The following is a 27,832-nucleotide window of genomic DNA, read 5'->3' as shown; positions in this document are numbered from 1 at the left end:
ACCCTTGTAATAATAAAAAAAAAAACACAAAAAAAACATCACCACTTTTCTTTTTTGCAGTTCTGACAAAAATTTCTACAAGTACAAATATTCCAGATATTTTCTCAATTGATGTGATGTCAAACAATGCGTGATAACTATTCAAGAATGATCTAAAATAAATATGTTTCAAGTAGTTTTCCATGGACTATATAGCATGTGACACTGTTGGACATCTAAAACATTGTGCTGTTTATCAGAACAGATGTCCATACAGCATCTTATGAGACCTTTGCAAGAACTTGAAGTGGTTGTATATGAGGAAATCAGCATCATGAGCCGTGGCATCAGATCTGAAGTCACATCACACATGCATGATGAAGCATTTCAGCCGACCGAGAGAAAATACAGCCCACATGGCTCAAGTTATACGAGCTTTGACGTATGTGGGTATGCGGGGACTCTAGAAACGGTTGCCGCTGCGATCCGTTAACTGAAAGCAATGAATTATTCATCAGTCCTGAGCTCAGAAGAACAGCTGATCATAATCCTGCCACTCTTGCATTCAAAAATGTGGCAAACGTGTACTGAAAATAAAAAACGGTGTAGGATTAACTAGCAATTTTCACTGAAATTATTAGTAAATTTCACAAATAATTACAAAGAGATAGCAACACATTGAATTAAACTTGAAATTTTGAAGTAGAAAGACTGTACTACAATAATCTTTACAATTTATACATTTGAAAAATCATTTTTTTACAGTCTGGGTGGTAATAACGTTTCAAGAGAACATTCTGAGAACATTCTCTGTTAGCTGCGTATGTGGTAAAACGGAGGTGAAAGTACCAGACTTTTATCACACTGAAATTATTAGTAAATTTCACAAATAATTACAAAGAGATAGCAACACATTGAATTAAACTTGAAATTTTGAAGTAGAAAGACTGTACTACAATAATCTTTACAATTTATACATTTGAAAAATCATTTTTTTACAGTCTGGGTGGTAACGTTTCAAGAGAACATTCTGAGAACATTCTCTGTTAGCTGCGTATGTGGTAAAACGGAGGTGAAAGTACCAGACTTTTATTGGCAGCTGAAAGCATGATCAAATTAGACAAAGTTTTCAGTAAATGAACATACAAAGGCCATGTGTTTCAATGAATGACTAACGTGCATCAGGATTCTCTGCCTGCAGATTCTGTGCTGCTCGAGTCGTCAGGCTCTGTGATCTGGAAGTGATTGTATGTTTCTGGTATACGGTAGTGGCGTTTTTATTGATCTGCGGGTCTCATGAGTGCTGCAGTGGAGGACTGCGGAGATGCAGTCACTGCAGATGTACAGCAGCAGGAGACTTCAGGGGCTTTACAGGTTATTACACGATTACAGTTTGAGTCAGTATTCTTTGAAGAACTTCATTCAACAATTCCTTAGGATGGATGTGAGAGCAAGTGTTAATATACTTTAAAAATATTTTGTTGGGTAACCAAAAATCTAATATGGTAATATATAAATTAACAATTTTTAATTCAAATTATTATTATTTATTACATTTTTTAATTAATTTAAATTATTTTTTATATTTTATAAATTTTTTGCTATTTATTACAACTGAATCAACCTGACTGCATTAGGTTACATCTGATCAGACAGAAACAGCTTCTCTAAGGTTACATCTGCACATTTTTAACAGTGACAGAAATGAATATAAAACAGCAAAAATAGTATTTATACAAATAGCTATAAAACAGAAATTATAAAAACTATAACATTTATTTTTATTATTTTTTTATATTATTTTGTACTATAAAAATAGTGTAAAATAATATTTATAAATGAAATTATATATTATATTATTTATTTATATTTATATATATAATTATTTATAAAATTATATTTGTACATTTTTAAGAGGCTATTTACCACCCAAATAAGGTTTGAGAGTGTGTGTGTGTGTGTGTGTGTGTGTGGGCTTGACTTCTTTTGCTGCTCATGCTGTTCTTCCTGCTGACTGATCAATAAGAGTCAGTTCTCCTCCTCATCCGTATCTCATTATGTCCTTCTTCACTCCATCCTTTTTACTTCTACTTCATGCGAGGTTGGTGGTTTGAGGCATAGTAGAGAAATGCATTGCAGATTTTTACTTATATGTAGCAGCATTGGTGTCGTTTAACATGTTGTTCTCACATTTTATAAAACCAATAATCCACTTGTTGGATTACATGTTAACTGACATGTTAAAGTGATTTAAGGGGTCCCGCTTCACACAAAATCCCAGTGGTAAAAACACACATATTTAAGTTATCTTTACCTTTTGAATGAGTTTTATATCATTTCTTAGCTTGGTTTCTCTTTAGCTGTGATTGAATGTGATGTTTTTGAGGGCTGTCGACATGTAACACGTGTAACCGTACTATATCTTCAGACTTTGAACAGTAGTCGAGCAGCTTCAGATAAGTTATCTGAACACAGCCGCAGCAGCATTCCTTTGAGCATCTGTGGTGATGTCAGACCCCATTCATCACTGTTTATTTCTGATTTTTCAAAAGAGTTACGGGAATAGTTCATCCAAAACTAGTGGTTTTGAATGACACGAGGGATAGTAAATGATATGAGAATTGTCATTTTGGGGTGAACTGTCCCTTTAAATTGCTCTGTCTCAAGTCTCATTGAACAAGGATGCATTAAATGGATCAGAAGTGACAGTAAAGACTTTTATAATGTTACAAACGATTTCTGTTTCAAATAAATGCTGTTATTTTGAACTTTCTGGTCATTGAGGAATCCTGAAAAATGTATCACGGTTTCCACAAGAATACGAAGCTGCTTAATAGTATGCAGCTTTATTATTTTTTAATTATCCGAAATGTTTCTTGAGCAGGAAATCAGCATATTAGAATGATTTCTGAAGGATCATGTGACACTGAAGACTGGAGTAATGATGCTGAAAATTCAGCTTTGATCCCAGAAATAAATTACAGTTTACAATATATTCAAATAGAAAACAGTTATTTTAAATTGTAATATTATTTCACAATTTTATTGGTTTTACTGCATATTTGATCAAAAAATGCAGCCTTAGTGAACATAAGAGACTTCTTTCAAAAACATTAAAACATCTTACTGACTCCAAGCCTTTGAAAAGTATACATATTTAGAATAAATAAATCTTTTGCTTACTTTTTCAGTATTGCCAAAGGCAGACTAACCAGTTGGACTGTTACTTAAAGCTCAACTGCATTAATGGCCTGATGAGAAATGAGAAACGTATGCTAAGCTTTGGTTGGTCAACATGCCAGTGGACATTGTTATGTCCCTGTCTCTTTATAACACAGAAACTCATTCATCAATCATTAACATCGCTGTATTTAATACTCACCTGTCATGGAAAAATGTCAGGAAATGTTCCAGCTGTTCTGTCATTCTTGGTCTTTGTTTATTATTTTCATGTATGCTGTTTATTGTGTTTTAAGTATCACATAACTGTTAAGCATCATTTCATGAGATGGTTTTATCATACTATTGCTTTATAACTAAAAACAATGCTATAAAACTATCATTATAAAGGAAATCCATTGAAAATAATATCACCAAATATTGTCTTCAGTGTTGTTTTTGTTGAAAATAAATAGAAGCCTTTAAGCTGAATTCCAATTCAAGACCCCCCATAAATTAAATATAAATTATTTTATTTTATTTATTTAATTTTGATATTTTATTATAAAATATATATATATATATATTATAAAATGTACCATATGCTATTAAATGAATTGATAAGATAATAAAATAATATTTGTAAAAATAAAAAAATTATATAAAATTATAAAAGAAATCCATTAAAAATAGCACCAAATATTGTGTCTTTAAAGGGGTCATATGATGCTGCTAAAAAGAACAGGATTTTGTGTATTTGATGTAATGATGATGTGTTTATGCGGTTTAAGGTTAAAAAAACACATTATTTTCCACATACTGTACATTATCTCTCTCTCTCTCTCTCTCTCTCTATCTCTATCTCTCTCTCTCTCACACACACACACTGCTGCACTTGTGAACACCCACTTTGTTAGAAGTGTTTTTAACAGTGAGTTTGACTGCATCTGCAGTTACTCTAAAGCCTAACTAAATGCTTAACCCAGGAAGAAAGAGGCGAAATTGAACAAAAGTGTGGAGTGGAGTGGCTGTTGGGTTGGTTTTAGGGAGTGGAGGGTACCACGTGCCTGGGGTCTGAAAGCAGCCTGTGCCACGGCGGAACGTGGGGGATCGGTGAGCCTTTTGTTGCTTTTCCTCTTTTGTCGTGGCTGGAGCGATAAATATCATTTGTTACCCTATACCCTATGTCTTATTTAGATTATATTTAAATGCTTAGTTTTTATGATCAAAGCTCTGTAGTTTTAAAACATATAATGCAATGCAATACAATGATGATTGAGAGATGAACAAATAAGCATTCCTCAAAATCCTGATGATCATATTTGATACTCACATTTGAACATGATTTTTCTGAAAAATTATGTACGGATAATCAAGTAAACCAAAGTTGCTTCAGTTCAGTAAGTGTTCATCTTGAAATATCACTAACAATGTTCTTAAGTTATTTTTATGTTTACTTTATAAAAATTTGTAAAGATTTCACAGCACAAAGACACGTGAACCACGAGCTGAAGATAGGCTAGACGTTTTTACAATTATACTAAAAGGCCTTTTAGTTGCTAAAAACGTATAAACTATCAATCAGATGACAGAAGGTATGTAGTAGATTGTGTGCAAGTTTCCCATCAAACTTTTGATCATGTTGTTAATTTAGACAGTAGGCTTTATAAGGTTATGATTTTATACTTTTGTTGTCAGTGTTGGTGCATTTGTGCTGTACGTTATTGTTTTTGTCTCTCTGAACTGTTCATATTTATTGGTTTCATTTGACCCAAATATTATTCAGCCCCCCTTTGAGTGTCCTATTAAATAGCTGGAGGCCCTTAAATCAGAACGTCTCATCTTGTCAGGTCTGAATAATGGCATGACATTATCATAGCTCGCATATTATTATCATTGTGAACACTCAGAAGTCACTTGAGTCATTTGTCAATGTCATTTTTGTTAGTTTTGCTAGTACGCCTTCAGCGAGCCATAGTATGGCATTCATCAATTTTCTTCCAAGGTTATATTAGATGTATTATTCAGATGTTATTGTGCAGTCAGTTCATATTTGTGTGATATTGTGACATTGGATTTGTCTCTTCTCTATATGTTCTCATTCATTTCCTTCAGTGTTTTCACTTTGATTGATGTATATCACTGTGACGAGATGGTTGTCAATCACTGATAGAGAATTAAATTATCATCATGATGCAATCAGACCTCAAACTGAAGCAACGTGTTTTCAAGCATAATGTGGCCAGATTTAAAGTGGCAGTGTGATTTAATCATACTGAATCATTTGTGTAGTCTGGTCAGATGACACCTTTGTGTTCAAAGTCTGGTCTTTTGGTGACTTTTCTTTAAGTGAGAATGTAATAAATAGAATATCAGAATATAGAGGTATATATACAGAAGAATATACAAAGTCACATTGATCTATACATTACTACTTTGTCACATTAGCATGTTATTGAATGTTCAGTACAGGCAAAAATAACATTTTGATTGTTTCCTTCGACAAATTAAATTAGGTATTATCTTGGTTTAGATAAATACAAAACAACATAACTTAAAAGCCATGACTATTACAAATATTCCCTGTGTTGTATAGGAAACCACAACAACTTGCTTTGTCAGACAGCGTTTGATTCAGTTGAAATGACGTTCTTTATCATGAGCCGCCACTCACCGTAATATTGGGTTAGTGGAAGAGCTATATTGGTTTAAAATAACCTTACTGATCCATCTGAGAGCGTGCATGTCCAGAACAGCAGATCTAGTTTCCACATGATTGCTAAAAGAGTCCCCCAGGGCTCTGTTTTGGGCTCCACTTTTTTTCTTTTGTCAATGATTTAGCAAAGGGCCTGCAACCAAATTACATTTTTAATATTGTAAAGGCTACCTGGGTTGGTAATCAGTGACAGGTCACCCTTCAGTTATCATGGACCTTTCTGCAAGTTTGTAAATGCTCAGAAAGCAAAATGTATGCCTAACAAAATACAAATGACTTCATGATTTGACTTTTCTTGCTTTTCAGAATATTTAAAAGGTAGTCTGAAAAGCATGAAGGCCATCCAAGATGTAGATGAGTTTGTTTCTTCATCAGAACAGATTTGGAGAAATGTAGCATTACATCACTTGCTCACCAATGGATCCTCTGCAGTGAATGGGTGCCGTCAGAATGAGAGTCCAAACAGAGTCCAAAATTGACGGTTTGAAGTTAAAAACGTCTTAATAATGGATGTGTTTCTTACAAACATGCAGCTTTTCACTTCACAAGACATTAATTGATGGACTGGAGTGGTGTGGATTATTATGATATTTTTAAAAGGTTGTTGGGACTCTCATTCTGACGGCACCCATTCACTGCAGAGGATTCATTGGAGAGCAAGTGATGTAATGCTCAATTTCTACAAATCTGATGATGAAGAAACAAACTCATCTACATCTTGGATGACCTCAGTGAGGGTGAGTAAATTATCAGAAATGCATGTACAAAGGTACAACTTGACATTTTGATGGTTTAAATGAATTTAGAAATGAAGCATCATTTTTATGTAAGAGGTCCTGTTAGGTTGGTATTGTGAGTAAAATACTTTGTTGTTGTTCTTTGTTAGTTTTTGCACCATACTGCTTATGTTCTCATCACTTTTGTCATTTTCTCTTTTCTGCAGTACATGGTGAATTTCATTTGTTAGCTTCAGTCCTGCTCTGCCAAATCTCACAGCATGTCGGGTGCCTACGATGAGTCCGCCATGTCCGACGAGACCACGGACAGTTTCTGGGAGGTCAGGCTCAAAATCTTACTAAATGATGTTTTTTGAATATTATTAATCACACACGTACTGTAGGTCAAATATCTCATTTGTGCAAGCAACCACAACTGTGAAGCTCTGGTGGATGATTAGATGCCAAACATGCCGTTAGTGATGCTGTCACGTGATGATGTATCATATTGACTAATTGACTTTTAATGCTGTAGAAGTGTGTCATTCAGCCAAAGGGCAACCAAACATTATATTGATCAGCATGATATTAACATATTATTAGAAGTAAAACGGTGTCATTGTTGTTGATTTATCTGCCATATATTATAGAGCAGGCTGTAGTAGGATCCCATTCATTTTCTCCACAGCGAAATAGATTTTTAACAGATAATGTATAAACCTTTCAAGACAGACCTAGCATGAGACTTGAGCTTGTTACAGACAAGAAAATGTGATTTTGACTTCATATAAAAATGTGTTTGATAGAATTGAATATCTGGTGAAGGAATACACTATAAAATTGCATAGTGTGCGCCGAATACATACTATATAAGAGTAGTATAATAGTATGCTTTTCCAGACGTAGCCCATCTTCCTAAACAACCAAAAAAAAAAATATATATATATATACAGGTGCATCTCAATAAATTAGAATGGAATATCTTATACAATAATTATATCAATTACAAAACAATTGAGAAAAGAATTATATATATATATATATACACACACACACACACACACACACACACATACATAAATACATGCATACATACATACTAAATTTGTAAAATTACAAAATATACAAAATTGGTAACATTTGTAAAATTGGTTGTTTTATTAATTCATTTTTATATTATTGTTTTAGATTAGATTAAATTTGTGTTTTGTTTGTTTGTTTGTTTTTCAATCCCTATGGAGAAAATGAATAAGAGAAATACTTTCAGAGCCAAGGACGTTGAAAAAGTGGACTGTGACTGTTTTCTATTGAATTACATTTATTATTCTATTGAATTAATCTAACTCTAATGCTTTAGTGCTGTCCTGTCCATGACTTGACCTTTTTCAGAATGTATATATGTTTCTCAGGTAGGGAACTACAAGCGCACAGTAAAGCGAATCGAGGATGGCCATCGACTCTGCAATGACATGATGAGTTGCATACAGGAGCGTGCCAAGATCGAGAAGGCCTATGCGCAGCAGCTCACCGACTGGTCCAAGAGGTGGAGGCAGCTGGTGGAGAGAGGTGCTGAATGATTGATGATGTGGCCATGGAGAACCGTGTTTGTGCAGAAATCCTTGAATAGATTTAAAGCAAAATGTTTTGTTGCTTCTTAAGCTAAATAAGCTTCTCTTTTGCCCTCGCTTTCTCACTCAATCAATTTTAATGCGTTGTTTATTGCTCACAGGGCCGCAGTATGGGACTTTGGAGAGAGCCTGGGTCGCTCTGATGACAGAAGCAGAAAAGGTGAGCGAGTTACACCAGGAGGTGAAAAATAACCTGCTGAATGAGGACTTGGAGAAGGTGAAGAACTGGCAGAAAGAGGCCTACCACAAACAAATGATGGGCGGCTTCAAAGAAACCAAGGAAGCGGAGGAGGGTTTCCGGAAAGCCCAGAAACCTTGGGCCAAAAAGCTCAAAGAGGTGAAGAGACAGATATTAGTGACACATTTCCAATTAATGATCGCTATATTTGATGTTCTTATAAATGTGCACCAAGTCATTTTTTTTTCTATTTCAAATAAACGCTGTTCTTTTGCACTTTCTATTCATCAAAAAATCATGGTTTCCACAAAAATATGAATCAGCACAACTGTTTTCTGAAGGATCATGTGACACTGAAGACTGGAGTAATGAGAAAATTCAGACAGTTTCTGGGAGGTCAGGCTCAAAATCTTACTACATGTTGTTTTTGAATATTATTAATCACACATATCTCATTTGTCCAGGCATGCACAGGCAACTACGGCTGTGAAGCGCTGGTGGTTGATTAGATGCCGAACATGCTGTTAGCGATTGTCACGTGATGTTGTATCATATTGACTAATCGACTTTCAGTGATGTGGAAGTGTGTCATTCAGCCAAAGGGAACCAAACATTATATTGATCAGCATGGTATTAACATAGTAAAACTGTGTCATTGTTGTTGATTTATCTGCCATAAATTATAGAGCAGACTCTAGTAAGATCCCATTCACTTTCTCCACAGAGAAATCTATTTTTAACAGATAATATAAAGCTTTCAAGCCAGACCTAGCGTGAGGTTTGAGATTGTTACAAGCAAGTAAATATCATTTTGACTCCATATAAAAATGTGTTTGATAGAATACAATTTCTGGCATAATCCTAAGAGAGATCTTCCAAATTACGTAATTAAGTATCCCGATGCTCTTAAACTATGTAATTATAAAATATATGATATTTAATAAAAATTGATCAAATAAATAATTACACCTAAAATGTCTATATATAATTTAGATATATTAAGAATTAATTTGATGTTTTATTTTTTATATAATTTATATTTTTGTTTTATTGTTTGTTTAAGAAGATGGGCTATATCTATACTGTTATACTACTCTTACTATCGCTGTAGTATATAGTATGCATACGGCACACACTATGCAATTTCATATTTATAATTTTTATGTAATTTTTTTATATTAGTTATATCATTTTTTCATGATATATCATGTATAGTATTATGTAATAAATATATATATTACAAGTATATTATACATATACAGTGTATATATAACAATATAAAACTATTGAGAGAACAATTTTTTTGATGATTTTAATATACTTTTTTCATTTCAAATCCAAATTTTATTGGTTGGTTAAATTAATTAGATTTAGTTTTATTATTATTTTAGATTAGATTACATTTTTGTAGATTACATTTGTTTGTTGTATGTTTTTTTTTTTATCCATATGGAACCAAGGACACTGAAGAAGTGGACAGTCACGGTTTTCTATTGAATTACAGATCATTTAGCTCTAATGCTTTACTGCTGCCCTGTCCGTGACTTGACCTATTTCAGAATGTATCAATGTTTCTCAGGTTGGGAACTACAAGCGTACAGTAAAGCGAATCGAGGATGGCCATCGACTCTGCAATGACATGATGAGTTGCATACAGGAGCGTGCCAAGATCGAGAAGGCCTATGCGCAGCAGCTCACCGACTGGTCCAAGAGGTGGAGGCAGCTGGTGGAGAGAGGTGCTGAATGATTGATGATGTGGCCATGGAGAACCGTGTTTGTGCAGAAATCCTTGAATAGATTTAAAGCAAAATGTTTTGTTGCTTCTTAAGCTAAATAAGCTTCTCTTTTGCCCTCGCTTTCTCACTCAATCAATTTTAATGCGTTGTTTATTGCTCACAGGGCCGCAGTATGGGACTTTGGAGAGAGCCTGGGTCGCTCTGATGACAGAAGCAGAAAAGGTGAGCGAGTTACACCAGGAGGTGAAAAATAACCTGCTGAATGAGGACTTGGAGAAGGTGAAGAACTGGCAGAAAGAGGCCTACCACAAACAAATGATGGGCGGCTTCAAAGAAACCAAGGAAGCGGAGGAGGGTTTCCGGAAAGCCCAGAAACCTTGGGCCAAAAAGCTCAAAGAGGTGAAGAGACAGATATTAGTGACACATTTCCAATTAATGATCGCTATATTTGATGTTCTTATAAATGTGCACCAAGTCATTTTTTTTTCTATTTCAAATAAACGCTGTTCTTTTGCACTTTCTATTCATCAAAAAATCATGGTTTCCACAAAAATATGAATCAGCACAACTGTTTTCTGAAGGATCATGTGACACTGAAGACTGGAGTAATGATGCTGAAAATTCAGCTTTGATTACAGCAATAAATTACATTTTAACATACATTCAAATAGAAAACAGTCTTTTAATTAAAATAATATTTCACTGTTTTTACTGTATTTTTGATCAAAAAAATGCAGCCTTGGTGAGCAAAAGAGACTTCTTTAAAAAAAATAAAAAAAATTTAACATTAGGGTACACATTTATAATTTACCAACTTTTAAAGGTAATTTTCCCACTCAAAAACATAAATATTATTTTTATAAACTGTGTTTAAAATAATTGCTAGAGAATATCAGCTTATTTTTGCACATCAGTCAACATGAAATGAAATGCCATAAATGCTGATGAATTAGAAGGAATTACTACAGTATTTCTGCAGTAAAAAAGTATTTTCTCTGTGCATGGGATACTCAAGTATATATGCCTGAAGTATATATGTCTAAATGTGTAGTATACTACAGAACACTGTGTCCTAGAATGCAATGCGCTCAACTTGACCTTCCATTTTTAGAGTAACAGTTGAAACTGGATCAATATCAACATAAAATTTGATTAAAAAAAAAAGCAAAGTAACCGTATTTCCTGAGATGATAACTGGACACCATTTGGTGAATGAAACATGCGGTGCAGTGAGGTCATGTGACATCAAAGTAGCATGCAGTTTGAAAAATTTGTCATTGAGTAATGTGTTCTGTTTTACAAGTTTTTTTTTTTTTTTAAATAGTTTGTAGCAAGCAGTATACTAGTATTCAATTCCAAATATAGCAAAAAATGACTTCATGCATTTTTTATGTTATGTCTTGGCTTAGAACTACAAGATATCTTGGAAATATCTTGGTTTGAAACTACAAACAGTTGACTTAAAGTGCTAATGCTTATCAAGTTCATCTTATCTTCAATCTGCAGTTGGAAACAGCAAAGAAAACATACCACATGGCCTGCAAAGAAGAAAACATTGCATCTACAAGGGAGGCCAATAGCAAAGGAGAGGCGTCAGTCACATCAGATCAGCAAAAGAAACTCCAGGAGAAGTTGGACAAGTGCAAAAACGACGTTCAGAAGGTCAGGCAAGAAAATAATGCATATTATGCGCAATTATAACAATTTCATAGCATAAACAAACCAAAAGTTATGTTTACGGTCATGCACGTACATTGGAACAACTGGATCATTCCTTTAAACTGTATGCATGGCATAGATTATTGTCAATATCTGATTTTGTATTTTAGCAGTATCCATAAAAAGTTGACCTGGAACGCAGCATATTTCTGGCCCAGTTTCATTTTCGATAATGTATTTTATGTAAAGTTCATGTTGTACTTTGTGACATTTCTTTTGCCCGTCTGTTAACCCCCCAAAAAATCCGCTTTTAAAGCTCAACACAATAGAAGAAACAGATGGCAGCGAATGGAAATATCCTCAAGCAATTTCATCCGCTATTCATTATACCAGCAGGTCCGACTCCCCAGAGCTCCCTTTCATATTACTACTCTGCCTTTGGACCACTTAATGGGAAGCAACACAGGGATGTTCAATAAATGGCCCTCGAACGCACTGTAAATCCAATTCATTGGCCTTTAACCCAGCATCCATTAGATGCGCTTAACCCAGAGTCCCAGAGGAATCAGCTGAGCCACAGTACAACAATAGACAAGCTAGACATTTGAGTGACAGCTGTAGTTATCTATAAAACCATCCCATGTGCATCTATAAAACCAACCCATATAACGATATTAGTCAGTTAAGAAAATGTATGCATGCTGTTGTAAGTATAGCAGGTTAAAAGTGCAGGTTTCCTATAGATATTTTGCATAAAGAAAATTATACCTGTCATTACGATTTTTGTCATAAATTTGTATGTGTGTGTGTATATATATATATATCAGGGCTGTACGTTAACTTTTTTTTCACATAGCACTGGTGCTACAGAGGTTGAAAGTTTTGTAGCACAGGCCAAAAAGTTGTAGCACAAGTATAAAACGTCTGTTATCATGTCTGAAAACAAACACAAGTAATGGAGTTCATCACTTAAACAGGCACTGATGTTATGTCTATATATAATTTAGATATATTAAGAATTAATTTGATGTTTTATTTTTTATATAATTTATATTTTTGTTTTATTGTTTGTTTAAGAAGATGGGCTATATCTATACTGTTATACTACTCTTACTATCGCTGTAGTATATAGTATGCATACGGCACACACTATGCAATTTCATATTTATAATTTTTATGTAATTTTTTTATATTAGTTATATCATTTTTTCATGATATATCATGTATAGTATTATGTAATAAATATATATATTACAAGTATATTATACATATACAGTGTATATATAACAATATAAAACTATTGAGAGAACAATTTTTTTGATGATTTTAATATACTTTTTTCATTTCAAATCCAAATTTTATTGGTTGGTTAAATTAATTAGATTTAGTTTTATTATTATTTTAGATTAGATTACATTTTTGTAGATTACATTTGTTTGTTGTATGTTTTTTTTTTTATCCATATGGAACCAAGGACACTGAAGAAGTGGACAGTCACGGTTTTCTATTGAATTACAGATCATTTAGCTCTAATGCTTTACTGCTGCCCTGTCCGTGACTTGACCTATTTCAGAATGTATCAATGTTTCTCAGGTTGGGAACTACAAGCGTACAGTAAAGCGAATCGAGGATGGCCATCGACTCTGCAATGACATGATGAGTTGCATACAGGAGCGTGCCAAGATCGAGAAGGCCTATGCGCAGCAGCTCACCGACTGGTCCAAGAGGTGGAGGCAGCTGGTGGAGAGAGGTGCTGAATGATTGATGATGTGGCCATGGAGAACCGTGTTTGTGCAGAAATCCTTGAATAGATTTAAAGCAAAATGTTTTGTTGCTTCTTAAGCTAAATAAGCTTCTCTTTTGCCCTCGCTTTCTCACTCAATCAATTTTAATGCGTTGTTTATTGCTCACAGGGCCGCAGTATGGGACTTTGGAGAGAGCCTGGGTCGCTCTGATGACAGAAGCAGAAAAGGTGAGCGAGTTACACCAGGAGGTGAAAAATAACCTGCTGAATGAGGACTTGGAGAAGGTGAAGAACTGGCAGAAAGAGGCCTACCACAAACAAATGATGGGCGGCTTCAAAGAAACCAAGGAAGCGGAGGAGGGTTTCCGGAAAGCCCAGAAACCTTGGGCCAAAAAGCTCAAAGAGGTGAAGAGACAGATATTAGTGACACATTTCCAATTAATGATCGCTATATTTGATGTTCTTATAAATGTGCACCAAGTCATTTTTTTTTCTATTTCAAATAAACGCTGTTCTTTTGCACTTTCTATTCATCAAAAAATCATGGTTTCCACAAAAATATGAATCAGCACAACTGTTTTCTGAAGGATCATGTGACACTGAAGACTGGAGTAATGATGCTGAAAATTCAGCTTTGATTACAGCAATAAATTACATTTTAACATACATTCAAATAGAAAACAGTCTTTTAATTAAAATAATATTTCACTGTTTTTACTGTATTTTTGATCAAAAAAATGCAGCCTTGGTGAGCAAAAGAGACTTCTTTAAAAAAAATAAAAAAAATTTAACATTAGGGTACACATTTATAATTTACCAACTTTTAAAGGTAATTTTCCCATTGTCCTCTCTGGCCCATGAACTGGGTCAGAATTGAACTTTTAGAACTTTATGCAAATACTCTCTGTTATGATTGGCTCATCTCTTCACATTTGCATAAATGAGGCATCTCACATTATATGCAACAAGTCAGAGGATTAAAGATGCCATTTGTTTTGTGTTTCAGGCCAAAGAGAAATACGAGAAGAGCCTTGATGAGCTCAGCAAGTGCACGCCGCAGTACATGGAGAACATGGAGGTGGTGTTTGAGCAGTGCCAGCAGTTTGAGGAGAAGAGGCTGAACTTCCTCCGCGAGGTGTTTCTGGACATCAAACGCCATCTTAACCTCACCGAGAGCCAAAGGTCAGCTTGAAATCACAAACCTGTTCTCATTAACCTGGTGGTCTGAAGTCTAGTCTTTTTTTATGAACATAACGCATTCATAAACATACTTAGTTTTTGGCTTTTCACGTCTTTTGAGGTCATCTGTATACTAGTGTCCTGTTGACGAATTAAAATGTAAGCAGATTGAAAAGTTTGGGGACAGTAAGTTTTTTATTTAAAAAAAATAAGTTTGAGTATATTTTTAGTCAGCAAAAATGCATTCAATTGAATTGTGACAATAAAGGCATTTGTAATGTAACAAAATATTTCTATGTCAAATAAAAACTTTCTATTTATTAAACAATCCTGAAACAAATGTGGCATGGTTTCCATAAATATATGAAGCAAAAATGTGAACTACGAAAAGTTTCTAGAGCAGCAAATCAGCATATTAGAATGATTTCTGAAGGATCATGTGACACTGAAGACTGGAGTAATGATGCTGGAAATTCAGCTTTACATCACATGAATAAATTACATCTTACAGTATATTCACATAGAAAACAGTTCTATTAAATTGTAATAATATTTCACAATTTTTTAATGCATTTTTTATAATTTTGCTTTGAAAAACCAGATCGTAATATTTAGTGGATCATATATATATATATATATACACATACATACATATGTGTGTGTGTGTGTGCATATATATATATATATATATATGAAATGTGAAGAGATGAGCCAATCATAACAGAGAGTATTTGCATAAAGTTCAAAAAGTTAAATTCTGACCCAGTTCAAGGGCCAGAGAGGATGGAAATATTTCTTTATACAAATACTCTCTGTTATGATTGGCTCATCTCTTCACATTTGCATAAATGAGGCATCTCACATTATATGCAACAAGTCAGAGGATTAAAGATGCCATTTGTTTTGTGTTTCAGGCCAAAGAGAAATACGAGAAGAGCCTTGATGAGCTCAGCAAGTGCACGCCGCAGTACATGGAGAACATGGAGGTGGTGTTTGAGCAGTGCCAGCAGTTTGAGGAGAAGAGGCTGAACTTCCTCCGGGAGGTGTTTCTGGACATCAAACGCCATCTTAACCTCACCGAGAGCCAAAGGTCAGCTTGAAATCACAAACCTGTTCTCATTAACCTGGTGGTCTGAAGTCTAGTCTTTTTTTATGAACATAACGCATTCATAAACATACTTAGTTTTTGGCTTTTCACGTCTTTTGAGGTCATCTGTATACTAGTGTCCTGTTGACGAATTAAAATGTAAGCAGATTGAAAAGTTTGGGGACAGTAAGTTTTTTATTTAAAAAAAATAAGTTTGAGTATATTTTTAGTCAGCAAAAATGCATTCAATTGAATTGTGACAATAAAGGCATTTGTAATGTAACAAAATATTTCTATGTCAAATAAAAACTTTCTATTTATTAAACAATCCTGAAACAAATGTGGCATGGTTTCCATAAATATATGAAGCAAAAATGTGAACTACGAAAAGTTTCTAGAGCAGCAAATCAGCATATTAGAATGATTTCTGAAGGATCATGTGACACTGAAGACTGGAGTAATGATGCTGGAAATTCAGCTTTACATCACATGAATAAATTACATCTTACAGTATATTCACATAGAAAACAGTTCTATTAAATTGTAATAATATTTCACAATATTACTGTTTTTACTGTATTTTTGATCAAATAAATGCAGCCTTGATGATCAGAAGAGAGTTTTTTCAAAAACAAAAAAAATCATACAACCCCAGACTATATGATTTATAATTTACAATCTTTCTCAAAATGCTGGTTTATATACAATATTCACAAATTATAAACTTGTCAAGTATGACAAGCCCTACGATGTCCAGTCCCAACTTCCTATTTGAACAGGAAATACATGAATATACAAGAAAATTGCATTTACCAAACCAGTCATAAGTCTCCTAATAATCTCTATAATTCGATCTCTACAGCTATGCTGCAGTCTACAGGGAACTAGAGCGAACCATCGCCTCAGCCAGTGCTCAAGAAGACCTCAAGTTGTTCAGCAACGTCCACGGGCCAGGCATGCACATGAACTGGCCGCAGTTTGAGGTAAAGTCAGTATGTGGGATCTGTGAGGATGTGCAACACCACATATCTGGTGCTAGTTACTGAATATCACTCATAATCCATCCTGTCTCTGAATCAGGAGTTCAACCCAGAGCTGAGCCACTCCATTAATAAGAAAGAGAAGGTGAAGAGGAACCATGATGGAGTCACGTTGACTCAAGTCACACATGGTGTAGATCAGGGCACACCGCAGACTGCAAACCGGGGCAGGTACTGATGCTTTTGTGCTATTGAAGCTCTTAGTTAATGTTCTAATCTATGAAGGAACTATCTTGAGCTTCTCTCATCTGGTTGTTCTCCCCAGCGTGAGCAGTTCTGAGAAGAACCAGCAGTATTCGGCCGAATGGTCCGATGACGAGCAGCCGCCTGCGGCTCAACCAGCCAGCGAAACAAACGGCGGTGAAAATCCGTTCGAAGAGGAGAGTAAAGGAGTGCGAGTGAGAGCGCTGTATGACTACGAGGGCCAAGAACAAGATGAGCTCACATTTAAAGCAGGTGAGAATCACCAATCAAAACCTGTGAGACCCATACTGCCCTTCAGAAGTTTGGGACTGGTAAGATGTTTTAAATACAGCCTTGGCTAGAAGTAATATTGTGAAATATTATTACAATTTAAAATAACTGTTTTGTATATGAATATAATATAAACTGTAATTTATTCCTATGATCAAAGCTGATTTTTCAGCATCATTACTCCAGTCTTCAGTGTCACATGATCCTTCAGAAATCATTCTGATATGCTGATTTGCTGCTCAAGAGACTGCTTATTATTATCATCAATGTTGAAAATAGTGGTGCTGCTTCATATTTTTGTGAAAACCTTCTTTGACGAATAGAAAGTTCAAAAGAACAGCATTAATTTTAAATAGAAATCTTTACTATAAAAATATAAATGTTTAAATAATGCTCTGAAAATATTATAACCTACAATTTATGTTCTATAAATGTTTTCCCAAACATTCCATTTTGGTTCTGGGAATGTTAAAGTGTACCTGTTTTCTTACTGTAAAGTGTCATTGAAACGTTCATAAAAATGTTCTCAAAACAATGTTTTTTTTTTAAATATTCGAATAGTGAGTTGTGCTTTTAATGTATGTAAGGGTTAAAATCAGTAAAGTACACTTGCCAAAACAAATAAATAAATGAACATTAAATATCATTTTATAATTATCATTTTATTATGTGAAAAGAAAAAGTCAAGAGACATGAAACTAGCACAGCTACTAGAAAATCAGTGTTTGATCCTTAAAATCTAGGTCTACGTCTTTTTTATGAACATACTTAGTTTCTGTTTTTTCATGTCTTTTGAGGTGATCTATATGCTAGTGAACTGCTGATGAACTAAACTTTTAGCTGACTCAAAAGGTTGAGGTTTTATTATTTTTTTTAAAGAAATTAATACTTCTATTCAGCAAGGATGCATTGAATTGATCGTAAGTGACAGTAAGGACATTTAAAATTGACTCTATTTTAAATAAAACTTTCTGTTCATCAAAGAATCCTGACAAAAATGGATCAAAAGACATGAGACATGAAACTAGCACAGCTACTACAAAAATCAGTGTTTTATTCTTATTAAAAAAAAGCATATCTTTGCATTTTATCAGCTCGTATTAACTGTAGATCCATATGTTTTCGCAGGAGAAGAGCTGACCAAACTGGAGGATGAGGACGAGCAGGGTTGGTGCAGAGGCCGGTTGGACAGCGGTCAGCGAGGCTTGTACCCGGCTAACTACGTCGAGCCCGTTTAGTTGCCTTGTGCGGTGAAGAAGGCCTTAAAGACTTTACCCCGCACTGCTCAAATGCGAGATCTCAGAGAAACAATTTCCTTGCCTGATTGACTTGCTGAGAAGCTTTACGCAACATTTCCTTAATACCGTAACGAAAAAAACCTTCAGTATCCAAAACACATATCGTACCCCAGCGAGAGCAGGGAATGATTCTGTGCGTCTATGTAGCCATGTTCAGTATGAATTATTGTGCTGCTGACATGTGTTCACGTATGGTCTCCTGTAACAATATTAATGTTATGACGTCCATGAAGCCTAGCATAGCGAGAATCAGCTATGCGATGTGTATACTAGACTTTTATTTTGAAGTGGAGGTTCTGTGTTAAACCTAGTGGCCCTTTCTCATGTGTCAACATGAAACATCCATTTTCAATCCATTTTGCTTACATAATCTGATGTATTTATGTGTGAAACAGGATTTTCAATGAGAAAAAATGTAGGGCGGGACTTGATTTTATGCTAATTGGATCGTGAAAAGTAGGCGTTACATACTGGAAAGGATCCACGTGGTTGAGGGGAGGGGCTTAAATATTAAAGGGCTTGATGACATCATTCAACAAGGAGATTCAGTATAGAGGTGGAGCGTTTTTATTTTTAAATGTATTGTGCACAATAAGACCAGAAACGTGTAAATAGGGGCAGTTTTCCTTTAATGCATATTTTTTTTCCAAGTGCAAATGATGCCTCAAAACACATTAAAATCACTTTTCCTTGTGTGTGTGTGTGTGTGTGTTTTTTTTTTGTCTCTCATTTTTATCCCTTTTTTTATGCAAACAGATTTTTATCCTTTTTTACAAATTCAAAATATTTGATTCAGGATATTAGTTATGATTTCATAACCATTGAACTGTGGGGTTCACAGTGATATCTGGGCACACGCCATTGAAAAGTGTGTTCAAATGCTTTTTCTTCTGCCTTTTGCCTGTTTGTGAGACTGGGAATGTCTTTTAACATGCGATCTATAACTGATTCAGCGGGCAAACTCCTTGTTGTGCAACAATATTAATAATCAATGGTAATTTCATTTGTCATACATTTTTAACACTGTAGCCTTGTTTTTAGCCTGAGCTTCACTCAGGCTCAGCTGTTATGGATTGTGAATGAAGGAGGTGATGTGTATATATACTGTATGTTTAGACTGGACTGATGTGTTTTACTCTTCATGTCAGTGTAATAACTGTTCCATTCAAGTTCACAATAAAAAACAAAAAAAAACAAACACTGGTGAATCTGAGACCAATGCAAATGAGTGAAATACAAAGCTTTGGGTCACCACTAGAGGTCAGGATTGCAGAAGTCCTTTACTAATCTGTTTATAGTGTCCTATAATCTATAAATAGGTCATATTTCACCTCGAAATCAGATAAAAAAAATAAGAATATTTTTCTTAAAGAAAATGTTTTTTAGATTTTTAATTACTATTATTTTTCATAAAAATAATATAATAAAATAATATAAATAAAAAAATACTATTAGAATAAAAATATTAAAATAATGAATATTTAATATGGAAATTATTATCTTAATTATCTTAAAAATCCTAAATGTAACAAACTCAAAAGTAAAACATTTTCATAAAAATATTATTGTAAACCATTTAAATAACAATAAGTACTATTAGAATAAAATAATGAAATTATATTTATAGTATATATTTAATTCATATGAAAATTATCTTAATTCTATTTACACCTCAAAGCAAAAAAAAAAAATCTCAAACATAAACTCAAAAGTATAACGTCTGGATGCATCATGGTATTAAAAATGTATATGCAATATTAACTGTCATGAGAGTTGTAGAAAATATTGCAAAATAAATATTATTTTATTTCTTAAATTTCTCTTTTTTATGAGGTTCTCCCATATGCTTTTACAACAAAAATACAGTGGTACAGTAATATATTCAATTGTAAAGCAATGGTACTGTACTTTGAGATATTCCAAAATTATACTATATTACCATGTCCAAAAAAATTAGGTCTTATTAATTCTACATTAATTATAATTATAACTGTAAAAGATCGAGTGAAATATCCATGACACAGCGAAATGAAAAAGAATATTTAATAAAGAAATTGAGGCAAAATGCACGAGGAACAACAACTGAATATACATGAAAAATTACCTCTCAGCTTTGATATAGCTGTATAAGTATGGATAATATTTCATAATGCCGAAACAACTCCAGTGACCTCTAGATTAGACTTCACAATAGAGATTTCAAAAAATACAAGAGCCACAATAGAAACCAAACCTCCCTCAGGCTCAAAACTCGGACTTCCTGACTTAAACCTGTCAATTAACCTTTACAACACACGTGACAAATGCAGTGTATGAAAATCCACAGGCCGCAGGTAAGCCCTCCTCGTTTGCATCCGTGTGAAACGTGACGTGAGCAGGGAGGTGCGTGCAAAGGTGGCCGATTACTGAAGAACGTGGAGAAAGTTCACATGGGCAGACTTGAAAGGTTTGCAGTGCAATTAATCTCAAACCAGAAAAAGGGATATTTGTTGGGTGGCAGCCAGAGATTAACGCAAACTCGAGTCATTCCACTGTAAATCATGGGCAGGGAAACCGAGGTTTGCTCAGAGACACGCTGGCAGGATTCACACGCTGAGTGTTAGCTGACAGGCAGACCTTGCGAGGAACCTGTAACATCAAAGAATATCTACTAAATCTCTCTTATTTTAACCTTAGTGCTTCTGTTAAACATCATAATTTATTTGACAGGCTTTAACAGAAAGTAGCAGTGCAAAGCTGATACTACGTTTCAACAGACACACAAGTGTTTTTAAAAGAGTGCAAGTACATATTAGACATTTCTAAGCACAATTATATTTTCTACATAGAAACTTGGAACTTTTTTACATCTTTCTTGGTTTCACTGTCATGCAAAACCCAGAAATAGTCTCAGGAAATGTGTTGGAGGGCTTGTCAGTCCATAAAGTTCTTGTCTCAATGGTTGAGTTCACTATTGCTCTTATACCGGATGGACGAACTGATAGACGAGTCTTTGTGAGACATCTGGCTTGCGGATGATGCCCTTTTTATAGTACTGCCGAATAGAGCGGCTGAGTTTATCATAGTTCATAGCCGGACGGTTCTTCCTCAAACCCCAGAGACGCGCCACGTGAGCCGAATCTTCGATTTTGAAGATCCCTGTGAAGACACGCATCCAAAACACATCTGTTATGGCATAAGGTAAGTCACTTTACTAACACACCAAACAGCAGGATGGCACTACAATGTTTTTGGACATGTATACTCGTAAAAATTTGTAAAAGTTGTTTTTTTTTGCAGCAATGCCACTGAAGCACAATTTCAAAGAACCATGTTTTTCTTAGTGTGAAGAACATTTTAATAATCTCAAGAACATTTTCCCATTATACATTGTTAAAAAATAAAGGTTACAAAAATGTCTTTGGTTTTTTTGTTGTTGCAGAAATTCCATAGAAGAACCATTACTGGTTCCTCAAAGAACCTTTCTGTGAACAGTTCTTAAAAGAACCATTTTTCTTAAATTGAAGAACATTTTAAGAATCTAAAGAACATTTTTCCACCATAAAGAACCTTTTGGGGAATGGAAAGGTTCCGTGGATGTTAAAGGTTCTTCATGGAACCATCAACGCCAATAAAGAACCTGTATTTTTAAGAGTATAAAAAACCTTGGAAAGGTTTCGTGGTTCTCCGATCACAAATGCAGACATGGTTTTATGTTTACTCGGCGCGATGCAACGCAAGGCGTAAAAAGACAGTATAAGTCATATAAACACATTTCATTACACCAAATACACCAAATAATGTTCTTTTTAGCAGCATCATATGACCCCTTTAATGGTTCTTCATGGAACCAGAGCCAAAGAACCATTATTTTTCAGAATGCAGCATGGTATTCTTGGAAATACCTTGGAGTTGCATCGTTTAAAGCATCATGGAAACAAGTCCGGACCCATTTTTACAGACCCACCACCATCCATTATTGCCTTTACTTTGCAGAAGAGCTGTCGTGTCCTCACCTTTCTCTTTATTCAGCCAGCGGATGCAGCGTCCGTAACTGTGAGGTTTGAGCAGAAGTTCTCTGAGGAACTGCCACAGGTGGATCGGCTGACCAGAACAAGACGAATCCGCTTCGGACCACAGCTCTTCACCTTCTGTGAGACAACATGCACACGTATAGCACTTACATTTGAAGTAATACGCCATAATAAAAAACTGAATTTAGTCCAAATAAATCATAGCCAGAGCTATCCTTTCTATAAAAATACATTTATATCTAGACTGCACGCATGTGACAGAACTCAAAAATTAATAAGACTGTCTGGACTGTAAGTTTAGTCAATCATTTCACATCCCTTCATTGATTCTAACTAGTGTTTTGTTTTGTGACATGTAGTTTGTTTGCTGTACAAATGGAGTGAAACTGTAATTTTCAGAAAATAGAAATCAACATGTACATGTATCATGAACCAGTGTTAGTATTATATATAATATTATAGTATTTATTAATACTTTGAACTAGCTTTATTTTTATATGTTTTAATTTTTAGTTTAAGCTTTAGTAATGTACATTATATAATAATAATAATAATCATCATCATCCTCCCCTCTATGTTCCTATATTTTTTTCTATTTAGCTTTATCTTTCATTTCTTTTTCCGTTTTTGTTTTAGTTATTTTAATACTTCAACTTACACAAAAATTATAAATGTTGCCTTGGCAACTGACTGAAATACAAATAAGTTTACGTTTTTAACAATACTTACATTTTATTTTATTTCAGCTTTATTTCAAGAAACGAAAACAATTTGTAATAGTTTTAGTTTTAGTTAACAATAATAACATTTCCATGCAAATAACATGGTATATGAATATTGTAAGCATCAGTACCATGTAATTGCCAGAATACTTGTACAAGTTGTGTGATATAAATTTCAATGAAAATTCTGTATGGAACATGTCTCACAATGACCTCTTTTGTTTTTTTGGCATTAATCGATCTGATCTGGACAGGTTAATCATTACATGACAATGACAGTTCTTTTCTTTCACTATAGTACTGTGGTCTGTCTGTGGTATATTTGTAAGGTAATGCCATGGTATTTTTCTGTATATTGGTTATCATCTGTGTAGTTTACTGTGATGTTTCTGTGACATACCTCTCATCCTGGTCTCTCCAACCGAACATCTTTCCTTCATCCAGGCAGCTGAATGCACACAAAAAAAGAGAGAAATGCAGCATGAATACACATGCATGCAAACATTCAGCTTACAGGATGCAAAATTTAAATTTAAATTTGAATAAAATGGAATGCAATTAAATAAAAGAGACAAATAGCTGGTAAAAGTTGTTTTTAATAATAAAAAATTTATTTTTCATTATTTATTACCTGTAAACATAACATTAATAATCTATGTTCGTTATTTTCACAGTATTTCTTAACTTAAAGGAATGGGTCCTAAAAAATAAGATGCATTGTTCATACAGTATAGGAGAATAAATTGGTCAAAATTAATCACAAAAACATTCAATAGCAAAAAGTATTTATTAATATTTTCACTTTAACTAATTTGTTTTATTTGAATTTTTATGATTTGATTTTGTTATGTGTTTTTTAGTTTTTAAATATTTCTATTTAGCTTTCATTTATTTTATTTCAGTTTTAGTTTTAGTAAATTTCAGTTAGTTGACAAAAGAACACTTCTAATTTTCATTAAATTTTTTTTGAAGTTTAACTTTCTAATTTTTAACTGTTCAAGTTTAACCTTTTAACCTAATTTGATTTTTTATTTTATTATTTCAATTTAATGAAAAGAATTCGAATAGTTTTAGCTTTAGTTAACAATAACAACACGGTGCTGTATTGCTTTGAATTGCATTTTAGTAAGTTTCCTGCCATTCAAATTCTGATTCAACTTCCCGTGTGACACACTGATTAAATGAAAGGGAGTGAATTCTTACATTCAGAAATTTGCACAATCCTGAATTCAAACAGTCCTTTGCATGTACTGTAGTAAGTACTTTTTATCAGACTATTTGTATTTCACCTGATTTCCATATATCCAGATGTGCGTGTAATGTTTCGCTGCACTGTGGCGAACGCTGTCGGAAGTCTTCCTCGCTCATGGAGCATAAATCCTTGCCATCCAGCTCTTGGAAGGCCTTTCCCACCTGTGGGAGCCTGTAGAGATGCTCCGTCCATAACAGCCACTTCTGAACGTTCCCACAATTCCACTCCATCGGGTCTGAAAGATCAGATCAGACCAGATCAGATCAGACCAGCCATCTCTGACAAAGCACACTGTTGGGATTCAGAGCTGTTTGGACAGACTCCAAATGTTTTGAAACGTCTTAGTGAAGGAGAGCGCCATTCAGAAGAGCAAACAGTGGGGATGGGTGTTTACGTAAGGTGGTGTGACTTATTTTAATAAGTTTATAAATTTAGCACGACACCACAAATTGCATAAACGTGCTCGTAAAACACGGACAAATCAATAAATCAGTTGCAATGTGAAATGCCACTGACAATTTTGAGCTATTTTAAGATGCACAGATATTTCAAAACAATATCTGCGAGACGTATTTGAATGTTTGCTTGATCATCATCGTTATACGGGAGGCGTTTGAATATCCTTAAGGAAAGTTAGTGCAACAAAGCTTCTCAGAGCATTAGTGAAACTCCGGAGGATTAGGCAGATCCTGGTCTATGTGCTTTCAGCTGCCTTCAGGGCTGCTGGAGTCAAAGACCTTTTCTAACAGTTTCATTCTGACTGTTTGCACGGCTCAATCATAACTCAGAGCTGTCTGTCACTCACATTGAACAGGAGTGATGAATGGCGAGTTGTTCATTTGAATAAGTGTCATGATAATATCAGCATGTTGTGTTTTACTGCAGCGGCTGTGAACGAGATGTTATGATATTTCATGTGGAAGTATTTTTCTATTAGGCGATATATTTATGAACATATTCTGAATGTATTTTACAGAAATATTTGACCATAATATATTGATAACATGTCTCACTCTGCTATGTGTGAATATGCATGCTATATTTGCATATGTAGATGTGAATATGCATGCTATATTTGCATATGCATACAATTATAATCTTAATATAATGTAAACAAAATCTGAATTTATTGTTTAATGTTGTCTAAATACATTATCTGAATGTATCTGGCATCAATATATGACGTTTATCATATCTTTGTTATATATTACTATAGCTGCTTATATGGTTCATCATAATCTTAATCTAATATAAATCTAGCCTAATCTTATTTTGCAGTTTTTGTATAATCTTATATATTTTTTCTCTTTTTTAAAAATTTATATCTGACCTTTATTGTTTCGCTAACACATGATTGGCATCAATTGGCATGTGCATAAAATCACATTCTGTGAATTCTAATGTGAATTCATAGTATACATCTTTTTAAAATTGTATATCAGACTCTCCTTATGTTTTTCTTGCATGCTTTATTGAACAGCTTTATTGCAACATGCATAGAATCACAGTCTGAATCTAATCTTAATTTAGTCTAAATTCAGTGTTCACACCTGTTTCTAACTGTAAACTGAATCTAATGAACAACGCATTAGCGTTAATCTTTCCTTCCATCTTTAAAGCCAAGGAATATTTAAGAATAACATTAAACACATTAAAATACATGAAATGAAAGTTTTGAAAGCAAGGCCAGTCAAAAATTTTGTGCACATTGTAAAATTTTGCACCAATAATCATTACTTGTATTTATTATTTAAATAAATCTTTATTTTTTAAATTAGTAATAATTTACTTCTATATTTTTAATTACTATAATTTTAATTTATTTTTTAAATAATATTTTATAATATTTAATATTTGTAAATATAGATTTTATAATATATTTTTTATTTTTAATTGGAATGTTTCTGACGCTTTATTAACCAACAGCAAATCAATATTATCTTACCTGGTGTGATATTGAGAAGTTTACAAGCGGTCTCAATGTCCTTCAGAACTTCTCCTACTACCAGGCTTTGCACCTGCTCTAAAGATCGCTCCTCCACCTGTTCCTCCAGAGTAGGAGACAGCGGGGAGGCTCCCAGCCCGGGGCTGTCAATCACAGGACACTGCTCCGGTTCCTGACACGGCTCCAGCCTGGGCCCGACGGCCGCGGGTGTGGACGAATCCGACACCCTTACCAGCCAGGCGGCTTCCTCGGTGAACAGCATGTCGAAGCAGGACAGATAGACTCCCGGATGTCCTCGGTCCGAGCCGTCAAGGCGAGGTTTGTGGTCGACCATCTCCAAGCCATCTTCTCGCTTAAGAAGGGCCAGCGAGCTCTCGGTGAAGCCTGTGGAGTGCGGTGGCTGAAGAACAGCGCTGTCTGACTGGATTCGGACAGGACTGGCCATTGTCTCCTGCAGAAATTAAAGAGAACAGACTTTATTGAACCATACACATCAATATTTTCCAGTTTTATGACTATACAGTGTGTAAAAGAGCAGCTGTACACCAGAGCATTCAGCAAACTGCTGGTTCTTGAACGTTTTGGTGATCCATAGCCAACCAACTCATTCCATCCAAAGAAAACTCTGAGCCTAAGTGATGCTGTTTCTGTTTTTAAGGCTTCCAGGACGAATGGGAATGAACGTAGAAAGTCATTGCAGCATGGGGGAAGCAAACTGGATTTGACTGAGTCACTTACTCATGGGTCACTTGTACAGAATGACGGGTGACACTGGAGCAAAGCAGCAGTTTAGAGAGCTGCTTTCAAGGTGCCGTCCCCGGTCTCCTGTCTCCTGTGTCAGCATGAGTTTTTAATCAAATCGCAAAGAGGAAAACATGCTTCAGATGTGGGATGACAGCAGAGGCGGGGCTGGAGATGATATCGATCTCCAATGGCCAGGAGGTAAAGATACAAAGGTGGGAAGATTGCATGAAGGAAAGTGCAGCTCAGGTTACAAGTTCACTGGAATATCATTATGCTTCGGAAGCAATAATAGCCTTCGAGAAACGAATGATCTACGAAAGCAAAATATGCCTTAAAGTCAAAAGAAAAGTCAGCCAATCAGCAGTAAGGGGCGTGTCTACTCATGATGTGGAGGAGAGAGAGTTCAGTGCACAGGACGGACAGTAGCCGAGCGACAGAAAGATAGAGATGGCAGATAAAAAACAAAAGAGGAAAACGTCTGCGGAACAAAAGAAGGCTTAAGGCAATAAGGCAAGAAGTAGGACCCGTGTAAATATCGGATCAGCTTTCCAGCGCTGGAGAGA

The 27,832-nt window shown here is 34.7% G+C and overlaps 2 protein-coding genes across 3 annotated transcripts in view; one reads left to right on the top strand and one right to left on the bottom strand.

Annotated features, from left to right (window-relative positions):
• Positions 1-19,238, top strand: part of pacsin1b (protein kinase C and casein kinase substrate in neurons 1b) — a 32,290-nt gene extending 13,052 nt beyond the window's left edge. For both annotated transcript variants that reach the window (XM_016557993.1, XM_016557994.1), the window contains exons 2-10: positions 6,798-6,911; positions 9,956-10,112; positions 10,276-10,511; positions 11,619-11,774; positions 14,522-14,697; positions 16,644-16,764; positions 16,862-16,992; positions 17,087-17,277; positions 18,424-19,238. In XM_016557993.1, coding sequence (XP_016413479.1) covers positions 6,852-6,911; positions 9,956-10,112; positions 10,276-10,511; positions 11,619-11,774; positions 14,522-14,697; positions 16,644-16,764; positions 16,862-16,992; positions 17,087-17,277; positions 18,424-18,533 — 1,338 coding nt within the window. In that variant the 5' untranslated portion in view covers positions 6,798-6,851 and the 3' untranslated portion in view covers positions 18,534-19,238. The remainder of the gene's footprint in view (positions 1-6,797; positions 6,912-9,955; positions 10,113-10,275; positions 10,512-11,618; positions 11,775-14,521; positions 14,698-16,643; positions 16,765-16,861; positions 16,993-17,086; positions 17,278-18,423) is intronic.
• Positions 19,239-21,378: 2,140 nt separating this feature from the next.
• LOC107744410 (SAM pointed domain-containing Ets transcription factor-like) overlaps positions 21,379-27,832 on the bottom strand; it is a 17,326-nt gene continuing 10,872 nt past the window's right edge. The window contains exons 2-6 of the mRNA XM_016558040.1: positions 26,526-26,976; positions 24,618-24,815; positions 23,729-23,776; positions 22,589-22,723; positions 21,379-21,731 (exon numbers count right to left, since the gene is read on the bottom strand). Of these exons, the coding sequence (XP_016413526.1) occupies positions 21,553-21,731; positions 22,589-22,723; positions 23,729-23,776; positions 24,618-24,815; positions 26,526-26,970 (1,005 nt within the window). The 5' untranslated portion in view covers positions 26,971-26,976 and the 3' untranslated portion in view covers positions 21,379-21,552. The remainder of the gene's footprint in view (positions 21,732-22,588; positions 22,724-23,728; positions 23,777-24,617; positions 24,816-26,525; positions 26,977-27,832) is intronic.

Source organism: Sinocyclocheilus rhinocerous, unplaced genomic scaffold (genome assembly GCF_001515625.1).
Source record: "Sinocyclocheilus rhinocerous isolate Xijiao unplaced genomic scaffold, SAMN03320098_v1.1 scaffold1488, whole genome shotgun sequence".
NCBI lineage: Eukaryota > Metazoa > Chordata > Actinopteri > Cypriniformes > Cyprinidae > Sinocyclocheilus > Sinocyclocheilus rhinocerous.
The sequence above is the reverse complement of the archived record's forward strand: the minus strand, read 5'-3'. Positions and strand labels throughout refer to the sequence as shown.